This window comes from Galeopterus variegatus, unplaced genomic scaffold (genome assembly GCF_000696425.1).
Source record: "Galeopterus variegatus unplaced genomic scaffold, G_variegatus-3.0.2 Scaffold100, whole genome shotgun sequence".
Classification (NCBI taxonomy): domain Eukaryota; kingdom Metazoa; phylum Chordata; class Mammalia; order Dermoptera; family Cynocephalidae; genus Galeopterus; species Galeopterus variegatus.
Genome location: NW_007726211.1, coordinates 838918 through 865976, shown reverse-complemented (window position 1 = coordinate 865976; position 27059 = coordinate 838918). Strand labels below are relative to the sequence as shown.

Genomic DNA, 27059 nt, shown 5'->3' with positions numbered 1-27059 from the left:
CTCACTGGCTGAGCGCGGTGCGGACGCAACACCGAGGGTTGCAATCCCGTTGCCAGTCCCCAGTACGGGCGCGACACCAAGGGCTGCGATCTCCTTACCGGTCAGTAAAAAAGACAAAAAGGAAAAAAAAAAGCCTCTGTTTATTTAGACCTACTACTCACCAGCTGTTCATGTTTAACTACAAGCATAGTTCTTAAAAATCAGACTCCTTTGCAGTATCTTTTGCTGCCAGTAACTACAGGGTGTTCCTTATTCTGGCTTTTGACTACTTTGATCCTTCTGAGGTTTCTCTCTCCCTCTTGTACTTTGCCCATTATCTGCAAAGAATTAAGTGTGGGGAGTGTTTTTTCAGAATTCATTTACTGCCACGAGCCCCTCCGCCACCGTGATAGGCATGATGAAATGCGGGGATCGTGCTTCTCAGCTCGTCATTCTGGTACCTTTAGGAGAATCCCGCTTTTGCAGGCATTTTCCTTTCAATGAAGCACTTGTTCGTTTTGTCATAGGAGGCTATTCTGCTGATCACCCTGTCATTAAGATCTTCTGGAGAGTCGTGGAAGGCTTCACTGATGGAGAAAAGCGCAAGCTGCTCAAGTTCGTGACAAGCTGCTCCCGGCCCCCGCTCTTGGGCTTTAAGGTATGCAACTCCATGCCATGGCTTTCAGAACCAAGTTGTAGCTGAGAAAGGCAGCAGAGGTCAGAGCAAAGGAGGCTAATGGAGTGGTGCTGTGCACATTGTTTCAGGGAAATAATATCTACAGCATACAGGCTTTTTATAATATCCAGTTTATTATTTTGTGCCATGTTTTATTTTCAGCTAGATATTTAATCAGTCAAGTGCTGGTTATCTGTATTGAGTTGCTTTTTCATTGTGTTCACAGTATTAACCTATTTATGTGATAGTTATGTGCATCACGGTTGTGATAGCCTGTGAGCATTCGGATGAACTGTCTGTAAGGTGAGTCACCACCTGTGATGCATCTTAGGCTTTTACTGCTGAAGTGAAGAAAACACAACCTACAAATGTCAGTGTGGTGTATCTGAGCAGAAGGAAGTATGTTTTTGCCCTGGTTGTCACTTACTTTCTTTATGTTACCCAGCCTTAGCTAACCACTTCTGAAAATTAATGTTGATCTCATATGACTTGTTATTTTTAGCAATTAAAATTGCCTGAGGGACATTTAATGTTTCCTGTATTCCTTGTAAATTATAAAAAAGCAGTATAATACCTAAAGGTACACACAGTGGTATATATAACACAGAATGATATCAATTGTACATTGCTTGTACTTATGAGACTTACAGATAGGCATTCACTTTCAACTGATCTTTGATCAGAAAGTTGTATTAAGTATTTTACATTTCTGAGTGAAGTTATTTTAACTTTTTACTTTGGAATCTTTTTTTTTTTTTCCGACCGGTAAGGGGATCGTAACCCTTGGCTTGGTGTTGTCTGCACCACACTCAGCCAGTGAGTGCACCAGCCATCCCTATATAGGATCCGAACCTGTGGCGTCGGCACTATCAGCACCACACTCTCCCAAGTGAGCCACGGGGCCAGCCCGTTACTTTGGAATCATTTTGAACATGTTGAAAAGTTGCAAGCTGTGGACAGAGAACCTCTTCACCCATGCTGACCACTTGTTAGCATTTTTCCACATTTGCATTGTCATCCCCTCCATGTGTGTCTCTTCTAAATCATTTGAGAGTAAACTGAAGACATCATGTCTTCCAGTCCTTAAATATTTTGGTGCATGTTTCCTAAGAGCTTAGGGACGTTCCCTCAACTAACCACAATTAAGTGACAAAAAATGAGGAATTTAACTATGATGTATGGACATTTTCTAATCCACTGATGGGTGGAGTGTGATCCTGGGACCAGGAGCTTCAGTGTCACTTAAGAGCTTGTTAAAAATGAGCATTTTCAGTGCAGAATGAGCACTGTGGGGGTGGAGCTAAGCAGTGGTGTTTTAACCTGCCCTTCAGACCTCCTAGAGCATGCTGAAGTTATGCCGGTTGTCCCATAATGTCTTTTGTAAAACTAGTTTCCCAGTCGACAGTGTAGTAGACAGGACCAACCACAGGGCACATTTAGTCAGCATGCTCTTTCACTTCCTTTCATCCGTTTCCTGACACTTTCACTGGGTGTTGGCAGGCTGTCTTGAGACTGTCTTTTAGTGTAATGGAGATGACAGCGTATGTTCACACAATTTGTTTTTTGGTTTTTGGGGTATTTTTAATTTTTTTTATGCACCCCATAAAGGCACGTACAGTGTTCATGTGAATGATCAGAGCAACATTATTCATAATGGCCAGAAACTGGAAATAATCCAAATGTCTATCAACCCTTGATAGATACCATATAATAAGATATTTTTAGAAATTGAAAGTAATAAATTATTGATACTACAACATGTATGAATACTGAAAACATTGTTCTAAGTGAAAAGCCAGACACAATACTACATATTATATAATTCCATTCATATGAAATGTCTTTAAAAGGCAAGTTTGTACCCAGCCACACTGAGCTGCTCTGGGCACTGCACATGCTGCTCTCTTTCTCTTCCTTCTCCTCCACTGGGTCAGCTATGGCAGCCGAAAAGACCCTGAGCCCCAAGGCCAGGGTGGCTTGAGCCCAGGCAGCACTGGCAGTCAACTTCAGAGCAGCACATGGAGAGTGCAGGACATGCTAAGAACTAACCTGGGGCACAGGGCACTGGAGATGTTAGGCTTGCTGAAGATAGCAACGTGCTGCTGCACGAAATGCAGGTTCAGTGCCCAGAATGGCATGACTGGTGGTCCTCCAGTGTCTTGATTGGAGAGGCGCCGAAACAGGCACGTCTCTGCGCTTCATCCCAGAGTAATCACTGAAGGTCTTGAATCTGCAAAGGAAAAGGCCCTTCAATTTTTAGAACAAGTCAAAGTAAGCAGAGCTCTGGACAGGGAAATACCTGTAGGTGCGGCCAAAACATCTCTTCATACTGAAGTTCACACTGAACTTGTGGACGTCTTGACAGAGGCTGTAGTATAGTAGACTCCACTTTGGCCCTTAAAAAACAAGATGAACCTATTGACGCATTCATGATTGAAATTATGGAGATGAAACATAAATCTGAAACTGATACAAGCTTAATCTGAGGGCTTGTTTTAGTCCATGGGGCACGGCATCCTGATACGAAGAAAAAAAAGATGCTTACGTCCTCACATGCAGTGTCTCATTAGAACACAAAACACTGAAGTGATTTCTGGCTTTTCTTACAAGAGTGCAGAAGAGCGGTGGGTGGTGCTGATGCCCAGGGGGTCCGGGGAGGTCCTGGCTGACCCCACAGCGGTGCACGTACAGCGGCAACTTTAGCCAGAGGAGCTCCCCATGTCTCGCGAGCACTGCATGACCCCGGCCTGGGTGGAGACCCCATGCCCATGGCCAGAGTGCTGGAAATGCAACTACACATGTTCACCCTCAGCGTGCCTTTCCCAACTCCCTTAGAGGCAGAGATCGCCTGCGGGTCCCTGGCTCCAGGTGCCGAGCCCCACAAGGGGTGGTTGGGAAGGAGCCCACAGTGAGCCCCAGCATCCTTAACACCTGCTGCAGAGCTGAAGACTCTCGACTCCTCCGAGTTTCTGTCATGAACTTTCTTGAACATCTTTCCCTGGTAGTACAGACCATGTAGTGCTTTGGTCCCCCCATTTCCCTATAGGCCTGGACTGGGGAAAGAGGCAGAGGTCTAACCTTAGGTCCCCTCCTAGGCAGTGCATCCTTCTCCAGGGCAGTGATTCCTGCAGTAGTTGCCACTTGAGTGTGGGGGCTAATGGTTTGCCTGTACTGGCCCTTGGGCGTTCGGGGCCCACTTTTTTTTTTTTTTTTTTTTTTTCTTTTGCTGCTTGTGCTTTCAGGCTCATGTTCATAAAGTCTGTGCCCAGACCTAACCATGTAGTGCTTTGGTCCCCCCATTTCCCTATAGGCCTGGACTGGGGAAAGAGGCAGAGGTCTAACCTTAGGTCCCCTCCTAGGCAGTGCATCCTTCTCCAGGGCAGTGATTCCTGCAGTAGTTGCCACTTGAGTGTGGGGGCTAATGGTTTGCCTGTACTGGCCCTTGGGCGTTCGGGGCCCACTTTTTTTTTTTTTTTTTTTTTTGCCCTTAAAAATTTTTTAGCACAGAAAAAAAAACTGAGCTACTAAAAAAAAGAAGAGTGCAGAAGAGAGGGAAAAACTAGTAAAAGCTAAAGAAAGTTCATTAAAGATAGAGTTAAAAAAATAATAAAACTGAAAAAGAAAGTCTGTAGTGATTCAAATAAAGGATTTGTTAGTAATCAAGAGGGAATTGACCCCTTTTTCTTAGATGCTCTTGCAAAAGAAGGAATAGTAGCTCTGTGCAGAGCTAAAAGAGATATGGAGAGGCTGACTCTTTCTCGTTCTGGGTTAGCTCCAAATTCTTTAGGTGACCTAAATCCTGATGGATTGAGACATGCAGGATTTGTCTATGTGTACACAATGGGAGAAGAGAAGCTCTCCTTCACTGAGAAATGTAGCAGTCCTCCCTCTGTCACATGTTTGGTCAAAGGACCAAAGAGCACACACACTCGAATCACAGATGCAATAAGACATGGCTTGAGGACTGTCAGAAATGCTACTGGTGGTGGATGGCTGTGTGGTTCCAGGTGAGGGGGCAGTGGCAGTGGCAGGATCCCTGACTAACTTAAGCCCAGCGTAAAGGTAAGGGGCCAAAGCATTTGCTGATGCGTTGCTCATCGTTCCCAAGGTTCTTACACACAACTCTGGTTTTGACCGTCAGGAAACGTTAGTTGAAATCCAAGCAGAACACTCAGAATCAGGTGAACTTGTGGGTGTGGACTTGAACACAGGCGTGCCAGTGGTGGCAGCAGAAGTGGGCATGTGGGAGAACTATTGTGTGAAGAAACAGCTCTTGATGCCTGCACCATGATGGCCATAGCACACTCCTGTAAGATGAGGTCATGTGAGCCAGAACGTCTTCCCTGGAAGTTGAAAGGAAGCTTCCCTCGCGTCATGAGTCTGGAAGGCTCTACAGAGTGATCTGAGGAACTCAGCTGCAGGTTTTTTGTCCAAGATTCAGATGATCTGCAGAGGAAAAAAGGAGAGAACACTGGCACCTATTCAAATTCTATAGTTCTGAAATTATAATTACAGTATTTTAAAAATTGCCCTGAAGTGTATACATAAAAAGCAGGTCCTTTTTGCCTAGTGAACAGGATGTTTCGCTTTAGCTGCAGTGACTTAAAATTACATGTCAGATAAGCATATGTTATCTCTCGTTAATGGTTTAATAATTTTTTCTTAAGGATATATTTTAAATTATCCAACAGTTCCCTATTGTTAAGCATTTAAGTTCTAAATTTTTATGCTAATACATATAACACTTAAGTAATTTAAGATTTTGAAAGCATCCTTCTTTCCTTTGTATGTTTCTATGAGTAAAATTATCAGATTAGTTGGACTTTTCACACTTTTGAAATACCTCTGCTCCCCCAGAGAAGTTGCGTTGTAGGAAGCAGGAAGAGGAGTGAACTAGAGGCAAGGGAGCCGAGCGGTGCCGGTGCACAGAGGCAGAAGAGAGAGAGGGAGCTGAGCACTGCAAGTGCACAGAGGCAAAACAGAGAGAAAGGGAGCCGAGCGCTGCAGGTGCACAGAGGCAGAACAGAGAGAGAGGGAGCTGAACACTGCAGGTGCACAGAGGCAGAACAGAGAGAGACAGGGAGACAAGCACTGCAGGTGCATAGTGGCAGAACAGAAAGGAGAGGCACAGGTGAATGGCGCCCGAGGGTGGGGTGGCCAAGGGTGGAGCTACTAGGTGAAGGGCGAACTTTGGGGCTGACCATATTTTCATGCCTCTGCACTTTTTGCTCATGTGAAATATCCACCCCAGAGCCTCTAGCGTCATGTTTTTCTCCAATTCCTGTTCTCTCCTACATTTCCACAAGATGTTTTTACAAAGTATGTCTTGAAGATGAAGTTGTGTTGCTAAACTTTGTATTTTGAGGGCTCAATAATTGCTTACAGTGAGTGTGCAATAAATGTTAAATTGAAGATTTTTTTTTTTTCCTTTTTGTCTTTTTTACTGACCGGTACGGGATCGCAACCCTCAGTGTTGCGCCCGTACCGGGGACCGGCAACGGGATCGCAACCCTCGGTGTTGCGCCCACGCCTCACTCAGCCAGTGAGCGGGAACCGGTCACCACATGGGATCCGAACCCTTGGCGGGAGCGCTGCCACGCTCCCAAGCGGCGCACTCTCCAGTGCGCCACCGGCCCGGCCGGAAGATTTTTTTTAAAAAGCAATTTAATGACAGAGCAGATCATTGGTGTGTGCAACTGGAGGTAGAAATGGGAAAAGTGGAAGTATTCCAAAACTGGATTATGAGTATGGTTGCACAACTCCATAAATTTACTAGAATCACTGAGTTGTGCATTTAAATGAGTAAATGTTGTAGTATGCAAATTACACCTCATGAAGCTCTTTTTAAAAGTTGACATCAGTAGGTTAATACACTGCCCTCAAAACTGGAGCTGTGGTGGAGAGATGGGAAGAGGTGTGGTGTATGTGCAGTGTATCTGCCTTTCACGGGAGGCAAGTTACACACACTGTTGTGTTTTGGAAGCAATGAATATTAAAGACATATGAACTTAGACCTATTAGTGGATAATATTATTCAGTGATGTTAGTAGAACTAAAATCACTTCTCTGTCTTCCAAATTATTGGAGAGGAAAAATAACCACACAAAACAAGACAAACAGCACCAACTAGCAGATTCAGAAAACATGAAAGAAGCCTGAACTGTTATAGCAATGAATGTACCAAGGATAAACTCATCTATTAAAGAAAAGAGACTTTCAGACTGGGTCAAATAACTCTACTGTCTGCAAGCAACACACCTAAACAGAGTGATCCAGAAAGATTTAGTGATGCTTCTGGCTTAGCAAATAATCCCCTCCCCCCAAAACTATGCAGATGGGTCTACATAGTTTCAAGCTCTGACCAACATAACCAGATGCGAAAATTGGCCTCGAGTCTAATGAAAATTAGGCACAAACCTGGAAGACACCTGTCTTTGCCATCTGGTTTCTCTTAGGCCAGTAGTGGAGTCAGGGTGCTGTGCTGTGTGGGATCAAGAGCAGGAGGAGTGCAGGTGAAGCCTGTGAGTGGTGCAGAGAAGGGGCTCAGTCCATGTTCCAGCAAACAGTTCTTACCATCAAGATACAGTCAAGTAAGTTAAGGGGATTATTACATACTAAGATTTAAGTACCGTTAGGTGATTTCATCACTGCCATTTATTATGAGAGACAAGGCATCTGGTGTCTGTTTCAAAACAGTACCAAACCTAGAGGTAAGAAAATTCAGCATCTGGTTTCAAAAAAAAGAAGTTTGGAGGGCCTGCTCCCATCAAAACAAAGTAAAAGACCCAGAGATTTTTGTCAGCTCCTGGCTCATTAGTTAATGCCAATGATGTTAGCAACAATAAAAATTAGGCGTCTTTTTTGGAAGGAGTAGGTTCTGGACTTTGTGACAGCCAATGCAAGAGCCCGTCACAAAGTGATAGTCCAGAAGTGCCGAGAGCCTTCCCTACCATGCTGACACTGCCAGGTTCACGCTGTAGCCATTTCACTGCAGGTGCCACTTGTGGAGGAAAGGAAGTTGAGGGATTTACATCAGCTTTTGAAATCCCAAATAGAGTAATAGTGAAAATTCTCCTACTCCTGGCAGTGATTCCTGTACAATCATAATTGCGTTCTCCCATGAAAAACACTTTCTTGGAAGCCATGAGACAATCTTCCTACTCTGGATTTTTTGCAATGATCTAACATGTGTTGTATGTGAAATTTAAGTAAGAGTTTTCCATGGTAAGTGTTTTTAAAGTTGTCATATGTTAGACATCAAATTTGGAAAAATCCCCTTAATATTTAGGCTTTCCAGTTAGCTCAGTATCCTGATGAAACTGCTGCCAGAATTAATTGAGGCTTCAAGGAAGGGAATGACTTTCACTTGAAGTACTGTAAATAGCAGAGGCAGGCAGGCATAATTTAAAAGTTATGAAACTCTAGTGCCAGATTATTGGAGAAAAATAACATCTGCTAAAGCTAATTAAAGTTTAATATGCTTAATAAATGTGATTGTTACAGACAAAAAAAATCATTAAAGTGCTGTAGAAAATTGTTAAGTTACCATCAGGACACATAATAAATTGATGATTTTTTCCACTCTGAATTAATGCAAATTCCCGTTGTACTGTATTCAGTTATGCACAGGATGGTGCCCTTGACTCAGATTTCAATGAAGGACTTCATTTTTTTACTTTTAAGACTCTAAGTAGGAAATTCAATTAGCATTATGAAAGAAACACTAAAATATGGTATTTAACTGTAGAATATATTCCACGCTTTCCACTTGCACAGTAACTTTGCCAGCAGTCACTGACCCTGCCTTCAGAGATCTTTTTCTGTTTCAAAATTGTGATGCTTTCATTTTAGTTCATTCAAGCATTTGAGAAAATTATTGTACTCGTGTACTCAGAATGTGGAGTAATAAATGTTCTTTCTGGTTCTCCTTCGGTTCCTATTCTAACATTTTTATGAAAGATTTAAAGTAGCATATAAACTATGATTAGAAAAAAGACAGTGGGTTTTAGCATGTTACGTGCCATTATATTTCTTAAGTTGAGTTTGTATTTAACTGTAGAGAGACCTATGAAGCACGTAAGGAAGCTGTGTGACAAACAGGAGGCTGCGAGTCTCTCGTAGCACTTTGTAGGCTGCTCTTCCTCAGTTTCTCCCCATCGTAAAAGGTACACTCAGTTCAATATGTAGATGAAACGAATTCCCGCTGAAACACAGTTCCTGCCTGTTGGGTGCATTTTGGTGGTTTGTGACAGCTTAGATGCTTCCAGAGGTCCCCGTCGGAATGGAAGCATGGCTCCAGTTTTGTTCTCCATTTTCCACCACGATGGTTAGAGCTAATTACTATTTTTTATACTGTTGGATTATTTTTTTCTTGTAACAAAATTAGTGTTGTTATAGAAAATTGGAAATTGTGGTTAAGCATAAGGAAGAAAAAGTCTATATTCTCTCCCACTCCAACCGTATGTTTTTATGTTTCCTTCCTTTTATGAATTTGTGTTTGAGTCTACATACATAGGTATGTGTTAATGTAGATATACATAAATTTTAAATATAATTGTAGCTGTATCATGTGTACAGTTTTATAGGCTGCCTCTTTTACTCATTACATCCGGATCATTTTCCCTCAAGTTAAATGTTCTTTGAGGGGCCGGCCTGGTGGCACACTGCTACAGTGCGCCGCTTGGGAGTGCGGAGGCGCTCCCGGCAAGGGTTCGGATCCCACATACAGACCGGTTCCCGCTCACTGGCTGAGCGAGGTGTGGGAGCAGCACCGAGGGTTGCGATCCCGTTGCCGGTCCCGGTCTGGTCCGGGGGCAACACTGAGGGTTGCAATCCGTTGCCGGACACGAAAAAGGACAAAAAAAGGGGAAAAAAAATAAAAAATAAATGTTCTTTGAAATATTTTTAATAAACATGTCTCATCATGTGAGTTTACCACAGTTTACTTACTATTTTTTATTGGCTGTTTACAATTGTTTTTTCCTTATGATGCTATCTGTGAACATCCTCATGCATAAATTATTTTCTGCATCTCTAATTATTTCTTGGAGTGCAATCCTAGAAGTAGAGGTGCTGGGTCAGAGGATATGAACGTGTATGAAGCTCTGGCCACTCAAAGAGTTATGAAGTTAGGCCTTGGAGGGGAGAGAGTGGTGTTAATTAGAGTGTACCTTTACATCTGGCATTTGAAGCACAGTTCCCCCAGTTACAGCGCTGAGGGAGAGAACCAGGCACTGCACTGGGCCTGCCATGAGGAGTTACCCTCAATGGAGCTCTGATGGCTGTGCCAGATTACAGTAAATTCCACCCGCTGGGAGGGTGAGCAGATTGAGGGCAGTCCGCACTTTTTCGTTTCCATGTTTGAAGGGAACACATAAATCACATCTCCTGTATCTCAGATATGAGGCAAGTAGCTAATGATATTCGTGTATAAGAGGAAGATATAATCACTGTAATGTACTTGTAATAAAAGACTGACATTTCCATAGATCTCATGCAGTAAGTCTGCACTTACCAGTACCTAACATTTAGGAATTTAGTTTGCAGATATATTTGCACAATTGTAGACGTACCTACACAGTTATTTATCGCATCATTATTTGTAAAATCTGAGACATCACGAGTGCCCGCGTCACCATGTTGTGCTGCATGTCACAAGGAGGGGTCTGTAGCCTTGAAGAAAGAGGAAGGGAGCCACTGGTAGGGAAGGTAACTAAGACGTAGCGAATGGAAAAAGCAAGGTACAGAACAGTGTGTGTAAAATGGGGATGTGTTCTGTTCTGAAGAGTGGGGGAGGGAGTCTGTTTCCTGGGCAGTGCCCTAAGTGTCTGTGAGGGAAGCATCTGTTGCTCATGGAAAGGGGCAATGAGTGTCTGCCAGAGAGGAAGGAGGATTTTTACACTGTGCCTAAAAATACCCAGAATGTCATTATCACATCTAGAAAATCACCTTAATTCTTTAATACCATCAGTGTTTGATTTTCCCTGATTTTCTTTCTCTTTCTCTCTCTCTTGTTTTTTCCTTTTTTAGCAGTTGCTTAGATCGTGGTACAAGCAAGCCACATTCCATGCATGGCATTTGGTCAGTGCATCTCTGTAATCTTTTCTCGTCTACAAGTTCTGCTTCCCTCTCTTTCACATTGTGATTTAACTAATGGAGGAACTGGGTTTCTTCCTTATATCTTGTGAACCAATAGAGGTTTCATCAGATCCTAGATTTGAATATTTCTTTCTTGACAATACCATCACATAGGTAATGTCGTGCATGTCCCATTTCCTTGGCTCTCTGGGAGACCCACTGCTTGTGAATCATCTCTCTGAGATGCTGGAGTTGGTCTGTGGGTTCAGAATTCCTCATCGCCCTTGTACCTAATAATTTCAGCAGTCATTGTCACTGCCTGGGTCCATTCTTTAATATGTCATAAAACAGCCATACTTCATTTTCTCATTGACCATTTGGTTACTCTGAGGAATAATCTGTACAGGAAAGGTAGATTAAGTCTTTATAAGGTTTGTATTTCTTTGATTTTATATTTGGATCTCCTTTTCACCAGTGATAATTTTGGTTTCTAGTAGCTCATTTGCTTCTAAGTTATATGATCCTGTAAGTTGTAGTTCTACAAAATACAGTTGTATGATAGTTATACATAGTACCCTAATGGTTTTAGAACAGTAACAGTAATTTACTACAACAACATTTCTGAAAATAATTCTGAAGCACTTGAGACAGTTCCTCTCCTGTGACTAAACCACCAGTAAGTCGGTCCATTTGTTTTGTTTTGCTTTCAGTATTTAGAGATTGATTTTTCCTCCCATTTTGGTTGAATTTGTTTTGTTTTTGTTAACACAGCCACATGGTTCCTAGTCAGAGCTACAAAATGAGGTTCATGTGAAGGGGTCCCTAGACTTCATCCTGTTCATTCCTCCCCTGGAGGTTGGCCTTCCCACTTTTTAACATAGGCCAATATGTGTAGTCAGCTCTTAGCACTCTTGTACCTTTCAAAATTTTAAAGACCCCCCCCCCCCCAGAAAACCAAAAAAAAACCTTGAGAGGCCGTGTTCTCTGAAAAGTTCATTTGCATGCATGACTGTTGCTCTCTATCCCTTTTTGTGCCCAGAGCTCAGTGCACAGCATTTGGTATAATTTAGAGCTGAGTCTTCAGTGTGATTAAAGAAGCAAATGTGCTTTTGGGAAAATGTGACTGCAGCAATAACTTTTTCCTGACTGAGGCAGGCATGTTTCGTGTGCTTTTTAAATCCACTTAAAGCTGCACGTGTTAAAGCTGTGTCCTGTGCACGTGCTGTTTTTCAGGAGTTGTACCCTGCGTTCTGCATTCACAACGGAGGTTCTGACCTCGAGCGGCTCCCCACAGCCAGCACCTGCATGAACCTGCTGAAGCTCCCCGAGTTTTACGATGAGACACTTCTGCGAAGTAAACTGTTATATGCTATTGAATGTGCTGCTGGTTTTGAGCTGAGCTGAAAGCAATGCTGTATCTGACCTTCTCCAGAGAACCCAGCACCTCCTTCGTCAGCAGCGCCTCCCCAGACCCACGAGGATGCTCAGGCTGGACGCCCACGGCTCTCCTGCACTCCTCCTTTCAAGCCTTCCTTCATTTTTTAAGTGATTTTTATTACAATGTGGTCACTTATTTAGATGGACACTACCTTCCAAATAACTTAAAATAACAAGTGTGCCGTGTGGCTAATTTAGTTATTTTGCCAAGAAGAGCACAGTTTTTAGACTAGTGGCCACTCAGTGAAATTAACCAAAGAGGAAGCTTTGGCTTTGCTGACCAGAGTCGAGTCCCTTCCGGAGCCGGCAGCGCCTGCTTCCTGGGTTCAGACTGGGCTGGGCGGTCTGCAGAGATACAGGGTCTGAGGGGTTGAAACGCTTATTTTCAGGGGGCCCGCTGCTTCTCATGTGGCTGAATTGTTTACAAACCTAATTGTTAAAACTACAGGCGTTTTTCTTCCTGCTACCTTTTCCCAAAGGGGTTAGGTTTGGAAAGTAGATGACGATGGTCATACTATATTTGCTTTTTAAGCCGTTTACTCCACATGGGACGAGCATGCTTATTTTCAGTACGCCATTGAGCTGCATCATGATAGTTTGTGTATCACTGTGTGTTGGTGTGAGGTGGGGACTTCATCCGCTATTCTGTCGGTCTCCGCTTTGTGCCTGGAGAGCTGATGGGGGGTGAGGAGGAGGAGGAGGAGAGTCTGTCCGGCTCCTTCGGCATGTGTGTTGCTGGCAGTACATGATGACTTGGGGGAGAACAGGCACTGTCGCATCTATTAAAGCTGTTTGAACCCAAGTGGCGGGCCAAGCCTTTGTCCCTGATGCTGCTGCGGCTGGGTCTCTCCATGATCCCCTCTCCCTCCTCACCCCTGGGCTGTACCAGTCTTCCTGGATATTCTGGGGTAATTTGCCGTGCCTCGGCACCCTCTGCTTTGTGGTGCTGCTTTGACAGAAAGACGAGACAGTCCCTGACACGTGTCCAGGGAGGAAGAGCGTTCAGTGATTCTCGTAATAAGGCACTTTATCAGGACCTAATTAGTTGCTGGGTGATTTCAGTCTCTAAAAACAAAGCGTTCCAAAGCGTCAGCCATGGAAGCAGAGTGACCCTTTGCTGATGCTGGGGGAGAAGGAATCTAAATCCTTATTCATCTCTTCTCTGTCTAGTATTTTACTGTCACTGGAGGCTCTGTGGACTGTCATAGTTAATTGACCATAATTAGCAATATACTTTTAAATGTGGGAAAACTGAGTGACACTTTTAAGACAATGACCATTATCAAAACAAAATGTATAATTTCTTAATTTGAATAATAAATTAAGTGTTTAAATGCTATTTGTAGTCTTGATATACAGAAATAAAATAATTAGGGTTTGTCTTTGGTTTTATTTTATTTTAGGTTGTTTTGAATGTTCTTATTAGTTAATTTTATATTTTATTATCAGTATTTTGGAAATGGACTATCTGAGACTGAAGAGAATTGGCGATCACACTTATTTGTGGTCTTTTTTTTTTTTTCTCCCCTCAGCTATTCTGAGCTTATTTATTTATTTGTATGTTCTTATGGCTAAATATTTGCATTAAATTTTTTTCCCCCAAATTCTGTTGGAGTCCTACCCCAAATCATTGTGATTAGTTTTATTCTGCTCCAGTAAAAACCACAGCTTCCCAATATTAACTAGCTTTATCACAGGTGTTTAAGTGTCATCAGTTAACACAGTGTAACAACGTAGCCTATGATTACTTAAATCCAGATTTAGTAGGGAGCAGGGCTGTCATCCGTCTGCACTCTGCTGAGGGGCTACGATGAGGTTGGCCTCCACTCAGCCCCCAGCCTATGCTGTGACACCATACTAGAGGCCAGCGCTTCTGGTCACAGGAATCATCTTCACAGCTCTCTACTTGGGTTTAGCATCAAGTTGTTGAGGAAAATTATTCCTAAGGGAAGATTCTCCTTTCTTCATTGTTCTGTTTTTTAATTCGTTCTACCCTACTTTTTGCTTATTTCTGATCGTTTTGTACTCAACCCTAAATGTTAGGTGTTGGAGGGGGCAGTTATGCAGTTGTTTCTCACAAGCTATGATCTGGTTTCAGGTCCTAAGCTCATTACAGCAGCATTATCAAGCCTTGGTGGTCTGCACCGTAGTGTACAGTGTGGTAATCTCTGCTCTGCACACAGCTGTGCTACGGACAGCGAGCTCTGTGCCACGCAGACCTGCCAGTGCTCATGGGACTTGGAGCACAGAAAGGGCTGTGGTGGGGTAAATTACCCTTTCTGGAAACTTCCTGAGGAGGTGAGTGGTGGGCTTGGAATAATTTAATATATGAGCTTTCTTATACTTTAAAGGACAATAAACAGCTAAAGGCACATTATAATTCAAATAAAATAGAAATTCAGGGCCACCACTCAGCTTTTTCAGATTTGCCTGCTCCCAGTCAGAAAGCGTCACATCTAGCACAGTAGTCTGTGTGCAGAATGACACAGCCCATCTGTATGTACCTCCCAGGGCAGTAGGTCTCACCTGGAGTGTGTGTTGTGGGTGAGTTGTTGAGCTCTGTACTTTGGTATCCCTGGGATAAACTCAGGGATTTCGTGGTTTGCAGGTGGTAGCCAAAGTGGTGACCTGAAATGACGGTGACCCAGCAGGTCCAGGTGGGAAAGGGTACCATCTGCTCAAGGTCTCTCCTTCCAGAAAAATTCTGGGGGTAAGTTCTTGAGCCTAAGTACTTTGTGCCTCAGCTTATATATCAGTGGAATGGGGATAGTCTGGATACTTTGGTTTCACGGAAGTGCTCTGAAGATAGGATGAGAGTTATAGGTAAGCTTTTAACTTCAACATTCCATAAAAGCAGAATAGAACCTTACTGTAACTTGTCTGCTTATGTGGTTGAAGTGTTGCCCTGTAATGGCAACATCACTGCTGCTGCCTCCTCCGCGGGGTTAGGCAGGAAGCAGTAATCCTCAAGTACTCTTATATGCGTTTTCCTTGCCTCCGTATTTGTTGTAGAGGGATAATTCATGTCATGGCTCAGAGAAGGACTGCCGAGGCCTGGCGATGACAATAGGAGGCCATCCCACCAGCAGTTACCAGAAGTTAGCTGGTAACTAGTGACTAACTTGCTTTGTGACTTCTGTAGTGCCTTCTTTATACTAAAAATGTAGTCAGCTGAAGATCTCTTCACTTTACGCCAATTCCACGGCTCAAATGAGATTTCCCACCCCTGGCCTCATCTGCCCCGGCCTGCAGAGCAGCAGAGCAGGGTGGAGGGCCTTAGGGTGTCACAGAGGAGCATTGGGTGTCTCCTGCATTCAGAATAAACACAACACATATCTTATAACTTGCCCAATAAAGCAATTATGTCATGGGAAGTAGCCTTTTTGCATTCTTGAATTTAATATGAAGATTATTATTGTTCAATATTTGAACCCAAACAATTTGGTTGATGGGAATGTGTCTAAGACTTATTGACAGTGCGAAGTCTGAGTATCTCCTTGAATGGCCCAAATTGCAGACAGAAGCCCGCCTCTGTGATGGGAGCTTCACCTGCAGGAAACAGGACGCGGGCATGAACTGGTGGGCGTCACCCCACCTGGCAGAGTATAGCTCACAGGACGACGGCTTATTTGACCAGAGAGCTGGAGGGGTGTAGTGAACAATGCCCCAGGTGCTCAGGTCAGCAAGGGAACCGCAGACAGCAGTGGCAGAGCTTTTCCGGCATTGTGTGGCTGCCGCAGCACATCACCACAAGTTGGGTGACTCAAAACAGCGTTTATTCTCACAGTTATGGAGTCCAGAAGGCTAATCAAGGTCAAAGGGCTGCACTCCAGTCTGTTTTCTGTCTCCACAGCTTCTGGTGGCTGCATTGCTCCAATCCCTGCCTCCCTGGTCACGGGCCTCTGTCTCGAATCTCGGGCCTTTCACTTGTTAAGACAATCCAGCCCACCCAGATAGTCCAGGATGATCTTAAGATCCTCAACTTCACGACCCTTAGTCTTAACAGGGCCACACCCACAGGCTCTGGGGCTCAGGATATGGACTTGCTTCATGTACTGAATTATTCTAGGAGATGGTTTGCCACTCCACCTGAGAACCGAAGCAGTGTGGTAGGTGGCCCTTGGGACAGGCGGGCTCCTGTCCGTGCCTCCTTCACAGTCTCCATTTGACAGTAAAAAGGGGGGGTTGTACCAGATCTGTGTTTCCCCAGACTTGCTGAGAGTGAGTCTCTAGGGGTGGAGGGTCACAAGTTTGTATTTTTAAAAGTGTCCTAAGATCATTCTTCACAGGTGATTTTAGGAAAACAATCCTTTTCAGTGCTGATAACTTGCAGGCTGCATGGCATCCCGACTGATGTGCCTGGATATGTTCCTGGTGTGCTGGGAAACGCGGGTGTCCTCAGTTCCTGAGTGAGTGTGCCGTCAGGTTCCTTGGAGAGAGGGCAGGAGCAGTGTCTAACTGCGCTGCCATGGCCCGGCCCAGCCTTCGGCCTGTCTGCCCAGCCTGGACTGTGCCCTGTGCTTCAGACCTACAGCTGCCTGCTGAGCTCTCCTGGCGTGCTAGGCGGCATCACACTCCAAGACATCTGCTGACCTCCACTCCTGTACCAAAATCCCTGTGCTGTCCTTGCCTTCTCTGCAGCCCAGTCCCCATACCACTGTGTTACAGATCCTCATAACAAAAATCTGACTACTACTTGCCTCTCTTCTCTGCCACCTCCCTGTCTCAAGCCATTGTCTTGGACTTGCCTGGGTTTGCAGTATTCAGAGCGTTCTCCATCCTCTGTCCTTGCCCACGCCAAAGTCCTCCTCGATCCTAAGTCAGTTCTTGCCATTCCTCTGGGCAAGACCTCCCGGCATCTCCCCATCTCAGGAGGAGCTGAAGGCCTGTGTGGTTTGGTGCCGGGTGCTGTGTGACTTCATCCCCACCACCCTTCCACCTTGCTAACTCGGCTCTCCTGGCTTCCTGGACATTCCTCCCCTGGCCTTGGGGCCTCTGCACATGCGCGCCCCAGCTCTCTCTGCTTGGAAGACGCCCCTCGCATTCTCCAGGCCGTGCTTCGCTCATTGTCACCTCACTTACGCTACCGCCCCGCCCCCACGCCCGTCTTCCCTCGTCTGTCTCTAGCGCTGTGCTGTCTGATGTCCAGTGCGTTTCACTGGGGCATCACTCTCCCCTCCCCCAGAAGGTAAGTTCCACCAGGGTGGAAGTTTGCTCACTAAGATGCTGTGGCTTCTTTCCCCTCTGGGTACCGTTCCTCAAAGTGCTGCAGCTGTCTCACCGCTAGACGGGATGAAGAAAGGTAGGAGTGGAAAGGGTCCCAGCACAAGGGAAGGCGCCGCACACCTGAGCACAGCACACACCCCCGTTTGTACGGGAGCACCAAGTCAGCATTTCAGTTCACAAAGGCGCCCACGACAGACACGGGACACAAACACCACAGGGGGATTTCCCTTCCTTCTCTGGACACTCCTGAGTAGGATGTCGTATGGGTGACTCTCAGGGTCAGAGCATGGTATTTTCTTCACATTAGCATATATTTGACTGTCACTGGGACACCATATGCTGCCTAAACAGCATACCTCCTTCTGTTGGAATAAAAAGGTCTTTTCATAAATAAATAAGTACATTTCTGTGTACCAAGCACCTAGAGTAATGCCCAGCACATAGTAGGTGCTCAACAAATACTTGCTGAACGAATGGATTTGCTCTATGAAGAAAGGTTTTACTAACCAAGATAAGTTTCAAACTAACGCCTGTCCAGTTTCAGGTTCTCCATCGTTGGGCCAAATTTCTCACAGCTTTGAGCACTTCACTCCCACGTCCAGCCTTCGCAGAGGACAGAAGAGAGGCGGGTGCTCGGAAGGCCCACCCCGTGCTGGCCCTCAAGGGTGCGTCCGCGAGCCCTCTCTGCTCCAGCTGAGGGTTTCTGGCCTCCCGGGTGCTAACTCCGTGCTCGAAAGCGTGTGTCAGCTGCGGGTCTGGGCAGTGCACAGGCTCCCTCTAGTGGTCAGGAGCCGGTACCTGCAGTCAGGGCTGGTGAGGACCACTCAGCCAGCGACCAGGGAGCTAGTGACCTGTCATGAAGCTTTTATGTGTTCACAGGATCAAGAGCATTATCCTACTGGTATCTCTTCGTCACAAGGGGACTATTAAAATGACAGGAATATAAAACAATCCCTCTACTAGAACGCTAAAGTTTATTTTTTTGAGAAATGTTTAAAATCCCATTGCCTTTAAGTTTCTTAAAATGCTACACATAGAGTTACCATGTGAGTCAGCAGTTCCACTCATAGGTTTATACCAAAGAGAAGTGAAAGACACAGACAGTTGTGCACAGATGTTCCCAGAAGCATTATTCATAATAGCCGAAAGGTGGGGAAAACTCAGATGCCCACCAACTGAGGGATGAATAGACGAGAAGTGGTCCATCCACACGTGGGATATGATTTGGTCATAAAAGGGAATGCAGTGATGACAGGGCTACAAATGGGTGAGCCCTGAGGACATCATGCCAAGTGAAGGAAGTCAGATACAGGACAAATGTTGCGTGGTTCCATTTGTATGAAACGTCCAGGACAGGCACATCCACAGACAAAGAAGGCAGAGTGGGAGTTGCCAGGGAGAGATGGAGAGATGGCTGACGGGCACCGGGCTTCTGGGGCTGAAGAAGATGATCTGGAATTAGATAGTGGAGATGGTTGCCCAACCTTGTGAATACAGTAAACACCATGAAACTGTATAAAGGGGTGAATTCCATGGTGTGTGGACTACATCTCAACATGCGGGTTTTCATCATCACATACGTCTTTATCATGCGTGTGGTTTTTATCGTGCATACAGTTACTTTTTTATTTGTATGTGAATGTCTTGAGGACAAGGACCATGCCTTCACTTCCATAAAGCCTGGGCCACAGTGCCTCACACAGCAAAGGCCCGTGATACACATTTTGAATGAACTTTTTAAAAACTTAAGATAAATTACAATCTGAAAGAAAATATCTGCCATACACGTAACTGACAAGATTGTTGTAAAATATGTCAAGAATATTTAAGAATTGATAAGACACAAACCACCCAATAAAAAATGGGCTCTTCATTGAATAGGAAATACATATAGCAAATGAACACACGAAGAGATTCTCAGCATTAGTAGTGATCAGGGAAATGCAAATCAAGATTATGAAATACGATGTGACTCCCATTCAATTAGCATAAATTGTTTAGTCTGACTGTTTTAAAGAGGATGTGGATCCTCATAATTTCTCATGCATTCCAAGTGGGAGTGTAAACTGGAACGGCCTCCTTGGAAAGCCATTTGACATAATCTCATGTATATACCCTGTCATGCAGCAGCTCTACTTGTAGGTGTATACCCAAGGGAAATTCTAGCGCAGGTACACCAGGAAACATTGTAAGCACTTCCTGGCAATGTTGTTTACAATGGAAAAGACCTGGAAACAACCCAAATGCCCATCAACAAGAAAGCATTAACACAGTGTAATGTTATACAGCTGCCAAAACAATATGGATTAATCTTAGTTACCTCAGATGAAAAAGCCCCAAAAGATTACCTAATACCCATTTTATAAAGTTAAAAACAACTAAAAGTAAAAGCTGTACTTTTTGTTGGAAAATAAAGATGCAATAAAACTATATTAGTAGTGGAATCAAGGGTGATAAACGCAGGACTGAGGATGGTGGTTACTCTGTGCGCAGAGGCAGGGCCAGAGTGGGACGGGCACCCATGGTCAGACGCAGGTCGCGACCAGGAGCCAGGCTGTTCAGGTGCTGGGCTCGAGAAGCTGCTTAAAACGGGCTTTGTGAGAACCAGTGATGCGGGTGTATCATTAGCCAAGGATTGTGATTAACCTAGTGTGCGCCCTTGATGTCAACAAAGGAAGCGCAGGAGGGAGGAAGGGACAGGCTGGCTGCTATTTGCTCACCTGCCCAGGTAGGGGGCGAGGGCGGCATCGTTGCCCGGCAGAGCTGCTGGCAGAATCCCGCAGCACAGCACAGTTGAGAGGAAAGGCCGCAGCTGGAAATCCTGACAAGCCCATCCGAAGAAACTGCGCGTTTCCTAATTTTTGAAGAGATTCATCATCTTATTTCGTTTTTACTTATTTTTGCTGAGGCTTCCAGTTCATAAAGAATGGGCCTTCCTCCTGTGCCCCCAGCTGAAGGACTGTCCTCCTCCCCAAGGTGGCCTTCTCCGCCCTCCCCCAGCACCCTAACCTTCTGCCTTCCCTGCTCAGGAGGGAACCCAGCCCCTGGTGGAGGGACCCTGACCAGCCTGTGCCACCACGGGACCCCACTTCTGTCCTTGGAGAGTGACCTGCTGGGGTGGTAGGGCCTGGCAGGGTCTGCAGTGCCTGGGGCAGTTCCCTGTCCTGTAGCAGAAGCTGCCCAGGCACACGTGCCCCAGCCGCTGCTCCACGTGTGAGCACGGGCAGGGCGCACGCTGAGGACCATGGATCAGACACACGAGAGCCGGTTCTCACTCTGCCCATCTGGGGACCCGGTATAAGGCCTGCAGGCTCCCAGTGTGGCTTCACCTGGGGCGGGGGGGGGGTTCAATCCAGCTCGGAGTGGCTGGGCAAGGTTTGCACCTTGTGTTCTCATCAGGGGCCCATGAATGTGAGGGGCCCCAGCAGATGTTCTGTGCCAAGTAAGTACAAGGCCTCCTGCACCCTTGCTGCTGCCCCCTGCCCCGCCTCCCTGAGGCTCCTGGCTGGGGACGAAGGGTGAGACCAGGGCCCCTCCAGTGGCCCTTACCACCCCTGCAGCTGGGAACCAGTGCCCCCTTTGATAATGAAGACGTCTCCTATGTCCTGGAACATCACTCAGGAAAGCCATAGCCCCGAATTCCCGTCACTGTCATGACATTACTAAGAGTGCCACGTGAACACACAGCAGCTGAAGGCAGGCCGATCCCGCTGTGGACTGACGGGGCGAGAAGTGCCTGATGAACTTACAGGGGATGCACACGCTGCTCTCGGTGGAAGCAAGGGAATACCTGGCCCTGTCTGCTGCAGGGAGCACTGCCTACCTCCTGTGGGACTGTCGACCTCAAAGAAACTGAGGCCAAGTGAAGAAAGCACAGGAGCACAGGATCAGTCGAGCTGATATGACGATTGCAACCAGGGAAGCACAGACCAGGTCACCTAAGAAACGCTCTCCGAAGAGGCCCGCAGGGCCCCGCGTTCCAGGATCACAGCAGGGAAGATTAAAGGGGAGGGGGCAGCCCCCCTCATCCCTCCATAAGGTCTCTGTTGGTTGTACGTGACTGTGGACTTGGGATTGTTACCAGGTAACATGACACACACAGGGATCAAGGGTAAGGGTCTCAAGTATTCTAGGTGCTTTTATGGGTTTTCGGTGCTGTCCCATCTGCTTCTAAGTAGAAACGGAGTTATAACAGTTTCCAGGGCAGGCAGGCGTGATGACCGACTTTTCCTGGATCGCCAAGGCACTGCAATTTAGCTGACCTGGCCAGAGCAGACCTTTTTTATCATTTGTGACTTTTGATCAAAAAGTCTTTTGTCTGAAAGCATTGATGATCAACTCAGGTAGACATTTTGGTACCTCATTGCTGGGAAGGTTCATTCCCAGAATGTCATGTCCCGTGTAGGAGGGGAGAACCTTGCAGGCAGGTGGAGTGTGCCCGTTGTAGAAGTAGGTTGCCTTCAAGAATGTTAGTGGGCTGGATGGAGAAAACAACAAGAGAAAGAAACCAAGGGTGCTTTTACCACTTAACCTACGTAGTCAGTTTTAACTCGGTATAGGCCTGGGAGACAAATATTAAAGCAAGAGTTTAAAACTTTGTAAGTAGCTGGCTGGCTGGCTCAGCGCAGCCTTGTAACACCAAGGTCATTCGTTGGGATCCCCTTACCAGCCAGCCACCCCCCAAAAACAAAAACAACTTAGTAAGTAACCTTGAGGCATGTGACCTCGTTAGAGTGTGGACTAGGACATGAGACACACAGTCCGACAGAGGCCGGAGACCAGGAGAATCCCCAGCGTGAAAGTCACAGTCCAGTCGCTCAGCAGCGCTGATCACGGGGTGTCATCAGGTCACGTCTGGGGTCTTGGGAAAAGCTGTCTACTCAAGTGCTGTCGTCTTCTCGTCCTGCCTGGAAGACAGAGGTGTTTGGCTATGGGTTAGCTGCAGTGACGATCTCCAGTGATACAGGAGGCTCACTCGGGTGGATTTGTCTTTTTAAAATGAGAAACGTGAATCCTTGAGTCAATGCGTTTAAGCTTAGCGGCACGGGATTGGTGAATAATACCTGACGTGGTCCTTCCAGTGGGGCTGGAGGGAGTCCTTTTACTTGATGATGTTTCCAGTAAACAAAGTCTCTGGGCTGAAGACTACGGTCTTTGATATCCTTGTCTCCCAGGAGCTTGCTGTGGAAGGAATCCTCTATTAATTTAGAATTCCTAGTGAGGAGCTTTATAAGGCCTTGGCAGTAATATCATCTGTTAGAAGAGCTGGGTTATAAAGTCTTTCACCTAGTCCCACAGGTCCACCTGCTATTATTTTGAGGAAAGAAGCTGTTGCTTTCCAAGTGGGCAGAGCAGCGGCTGCGGGAGAGCCTTTGGCCATGTACTGCGAAGGCACTGAGCTGTTTGACCCGGTGTTACCGACAGGCCAGGCCCGGCTGCCCTCTCGCCTTAAACAAATGACCTGAAAGTCCAAAAGTTGGTGCAAGGATTGGAAGGTTTATTCAGATTACCGGTACTCAACTAAATGTCTAACCCAGCAAACAAACGAAGAGAAAAGAGGAGCAGTGGGGTCCAGTTTAGCCTAGTTCCAATTGGCGGGGCCAACCTATTCCATTAACAGGAATTGATAAAAGCAGTTCTCCCCACTGTTAAAGAATAAAAGTATCGACTAGATTTAAATCAGAAAAACAAAGCATAGCCAGGAGCCCTCCAGGGTGCACCTACACAGAAGTGGATACAATCCAACCCAACAGAAGAGGGCTCAGAAAATCAGAGAAAGCTAAAGAGAATAAAGCACTGTCTTGTCAGAGGTTAGGTCAGGGACTCCAGGAGAGATCTACCAGCAGCAGAGACCTGGGAGCAAAATAGTCCCAGCGGCCACTTGCCTCTTGCAGCTGGAGTCCTCTCTGGTGCCCAGAGCTTTCCAGTTTTTGCCAGTGATTAAATTAGGCTCTCGGATTCCAAAGTCATAGAAACGAACAATGTACCCAACAGTAAAGCAAGCAGCGCTTTATTAAAAGAGGAGATAGACTTATGCATAAGGGGGTAGCGACAGTAAAGCCAGCCCCCCAGGGGAGCTGTTCAGGGTCTTTCATAGGGAAAGGAGTTAAGGGGTACAGGCCAGCATCACTGGAGGGGGTCCGTTCTGTCCTTCCCGGCTGCGTCATGGGCGCATGCTCAGCAGGCAGTGGTGTTCATCATTGTCACCCCAGGAGGGTCACTGTAGCAGTCACCTTGATGCTTTCTGCACAGGTGGGAATTCCAAAGGGGTCTTAAGGCTAATCTGTAACTTTTACAATTATAGTAAACAAGCCTTGGGGAGGGGTTTTGCAACTCAGTAAATGTCTGTTTCCTCTCTTATCTCGGTCTGTTTTGTCAGGGCAGCCCCTGGGCTAATCATTTGCCCTGAGGGTCTCATGACTGAGGGGTGGGAAAGTAACGAAGTGTCCTCTGCAGGGAAGATGGAGTCAGTTTGTTTCACAGGCCTGGCCTTGCTCTCTTTCACTGGATGTGTCCCTTGGTCGCTGTTTGGCCCAGAGGGAATATCTCAGGAGGGATGTTTGCTAAAATTCAAGATCCAGTTCAGATAATAAAAACTCAAGAACCGTGGATTGGGCTAGAGTATTGTTAATACTAAAGTTAATTTTGATAAAATCTTATGAACAAATTCACTCAATCTTGGTTTGCTTTGACCACATAAGATTTTTATAAACACTTTATAACTTCTTAAAAAATATATTTTTAAACTTTCCATATTCACTTAGTTTTATTTATAACATTCCTCTTCATTTTTAAAACAACCTGTAAGTATCCTTTAAGCTTAGACAAAATTACCTCTTTTTTAACAACAACAAAAAACACGTCCTCATTCCTTTTAAGAAACTTTGTTTTAAACCAAAAACACATTTACTTTCTTTATACACTCTGGATACAGAATTGTTTCTTTTGTATCCAGCAGCTTTAATTACATATATCAACTAAAATTTTAACTCTTAGTAACCCTAATTTCCAGTGAAGCGAGTGATTTTAAACTGTTTTATATCAGTTTGTGTTTAAACTGATGAAAACCATTTTATAATCTCCAGAGAAATGTTTTCTTAATTCTGTATTAACAGATCCAAATTATTTAGCTTTTTTATACCATAAAAACAAGATGTCAAAGTACATAAACAAGATTATGTTTAATAATTAATGTTTTAGGATTTTTTTTTTTTTTTTGTCTTTTTGTCTTTTTCCGTGTCCGGCAACGGGATCGCAACCCTCAGCGTCGCCCCCGCACCTCGCTCAGCCAGTGAGCGGGAACCGGTCTGTATGTGGGATCCGAACCCTCGGGCGGGAGCGCCGCCGCGCTTCCCAAGCGGCGCACTATCCAGTGCGCCACCAGGCCGGCCCATGTTTTAGGATTTTAAGACTCAGATATTTTATGATTACGTATTACTTAATTCAACATAACGTGATTTTAAGATTTTAAATTAGTGAAAAGGTTTTTGAAACTATGATAAATTCATGCATAAACATTTATTCTAATCATGTTTACCTAATTTACTAATTTTAATCAGTTATATTTGAACTGCTCTTTGGAAAACAAAGCAGCCATTTCAGTTATTTGTAATCTTTGTAAGGTGTCCTGGTTTGTTGTAGTGAAAGCAGACTGGTTTTTTTCTGGTTGCTCGGGGAGGTCTGCTTTCTTTTAAAAGATCTGGTTTGGCTAGTTAACTGCTGAAGCTGTAAACTCATGGTGTTAGAGGCCTCGCTTTTCGTCTTCTTTTGGAGAGTTTCGGAGAGCTGATCAGCCAAATCTGCAAGATCATGAATCAGGGCAGCAGCCCAGTAACGTGTTACCGTTTACCAGAGGGTTAGATCCTCACCAAATCCATCAGGGAGGTGGAGGTTAAAAGAGTTATCATTTGACGACTTTGGAGGCTTTCATCTGTTATACCAGAATATTGTTTAAAAGTTTTTTTCTTCTTTTCCTTTGAAAAAAACAAAATCACATCAACCAATCTCCTCTTCACCAAATCCTTTAAGATACTAGACATAGGTAGCCTTTCCAATGTATCCCTTAGCCATCCTGGGTGTTGAGTACCCAGGTGGCATCCAGGGCAGCGTGGACAGCAGGGCCCATGGAGTCCTGAATTTGCATACCCAGGTTGGATCTCAGGAAGGAGGACAAAGCAACAAAGACAATGTCTTGAGGATACGACCTCTCCCAGCCTGTCCCAGCAGCCAGCCCTCACAGCGTTAGCTTGCAAATAAGTCAGTATCAAGAAAGACGATAGAAGCATCCGTTTTATGATCTTAAAACATCTAGCAGAGACAGTATAAATTTGTCTGAGCAACAGACCTAGCCAAAAATATCTAAATTAAGTTTTTAAAAACATTTCTATTTGATTTTACCAACAATTTAAAATTGCCTTTATTTACCAAAGATTACTAAAGTCATGTGAACTTGAAAAATATTTGGGCTTAATTAATTGATTTATGAGCGTGCATTATTTATAAGGCAATTTGGTACCATGTAGACAGTATACAAACACAAGTACAGGCATAGACATGTAGATACAACAGAGCACGTACATATGTGTGTGAGTACACACGAAAACACGGAAACAAACATCCACTGTCTTTCATTAAGATTTGTCTTTTGTCAGTTTTTGAAGAGTTTTCTTTCTCTCTTAGACTATGAGTCTTTGATTACCTGTTCCATTGCATTGCCCTAAGCAATCGTCAGCTAGGCAACCCTAAATTCGCACTTAAAGGGAAGACTCCTGGCTGGAGCGAGGCAGAAGATCTATGTCTCAAGGCCCAGAGAAGGAATGTGAGTTTTTCAGAGAAGGAGCTTCAGGCCTATTGCCTATTAGGTCTAAATGTTTCCAAAGCTCATCTGAGGAGACAGAATACCCATTTCTGCTAAAACTAGGTTTCTTGCATCTTTTTTTTTTTTTTTTTTTTTTTTTTCTAATTTGATCTTGAGAATTCTCTCTGGAAAGTTGCTACAAACTCTAGTTCTGGCTTGACAGGTTAATAGGCCATTTTCTAGGAGTGCCCCATAGGGGCAGAATTAGGTTTAAGTATGTCAGTTAGGATATTTCTCTCTCTCTCTCTCTCTCTTTTTTTTTTTTTCTTTGCCTTGCAGCTGACTGGTACAGGGATCTTAACCTGTGACCTTGGTGCTATAAGGCTGTGCTCTAACCAACTGAGCTAACCAGCCAGACTTAGGCATATCATTTAGATAAGACACAGAGGAGGATTTTTTTTTTTTCCTTTTTGTCTTTTTTCGTGACTGGCAACAGATCGCAACCCTCAGTGTCACGCCCGTACCGGACTGGGACCGGCAACGGGATCGCAACCCTTGGTGTTGCGGCCACACCTCGCTTAGCCAGTGAGCGGCCGGTCTGTATGTGGGATCCGAACCCTCGGCGGGAGCGCCGCCGCGCTCCCAAGCGGCGCACTGTAGCAGTGCGCCACCGGGCTGGCCCACAGAGGAGGATTTTAAAATACATGTCCAGACAACGTAAAATCAGGAATTCGCTACAGGATTTCACAAAGAAATACGCAAAAAATACAGAAGTCTGTTTAGAATAAACAGTTGAATGCCAGAATGTCCTATTTTTGGAGATCAACCTTGTTCAATGGGTGGCTTTTTCAACTTAGTTTCTGTTCC

General features: G+C 45.1%; 1 protein-coding gene and 1 pseudogene across 1 annotated transcript in view; both read left to right on the top strand.

The window, feature by feature from the left end:
• The window catches only part of UBE3C (ubiquitin protein ligase E3C), a 112054-nt gene extending 98498 nt beyond the window's left edge, over positions 1–13556 (top strand). Inside the window, exons 21-22 of the mRNA XM_008583747.1 lie at positions 507–637; positions 11966–13556. Of these exons, the coding sequence (XP_008581969.1) occupies positions 507–637; positions 11966–12136 (302 nt within the window). The 3' untranslated portion in view covers positions 12137–13556. The remainder of the gene's footprint in view (positions 1–506; positions 638–11965) is intronic.
• On the top strand, positions 2767–4946 carry LOC103599601 (annotated as a pseudogene).
• Positions 13557–27059: the final 13503 nt, after the last annotated feature.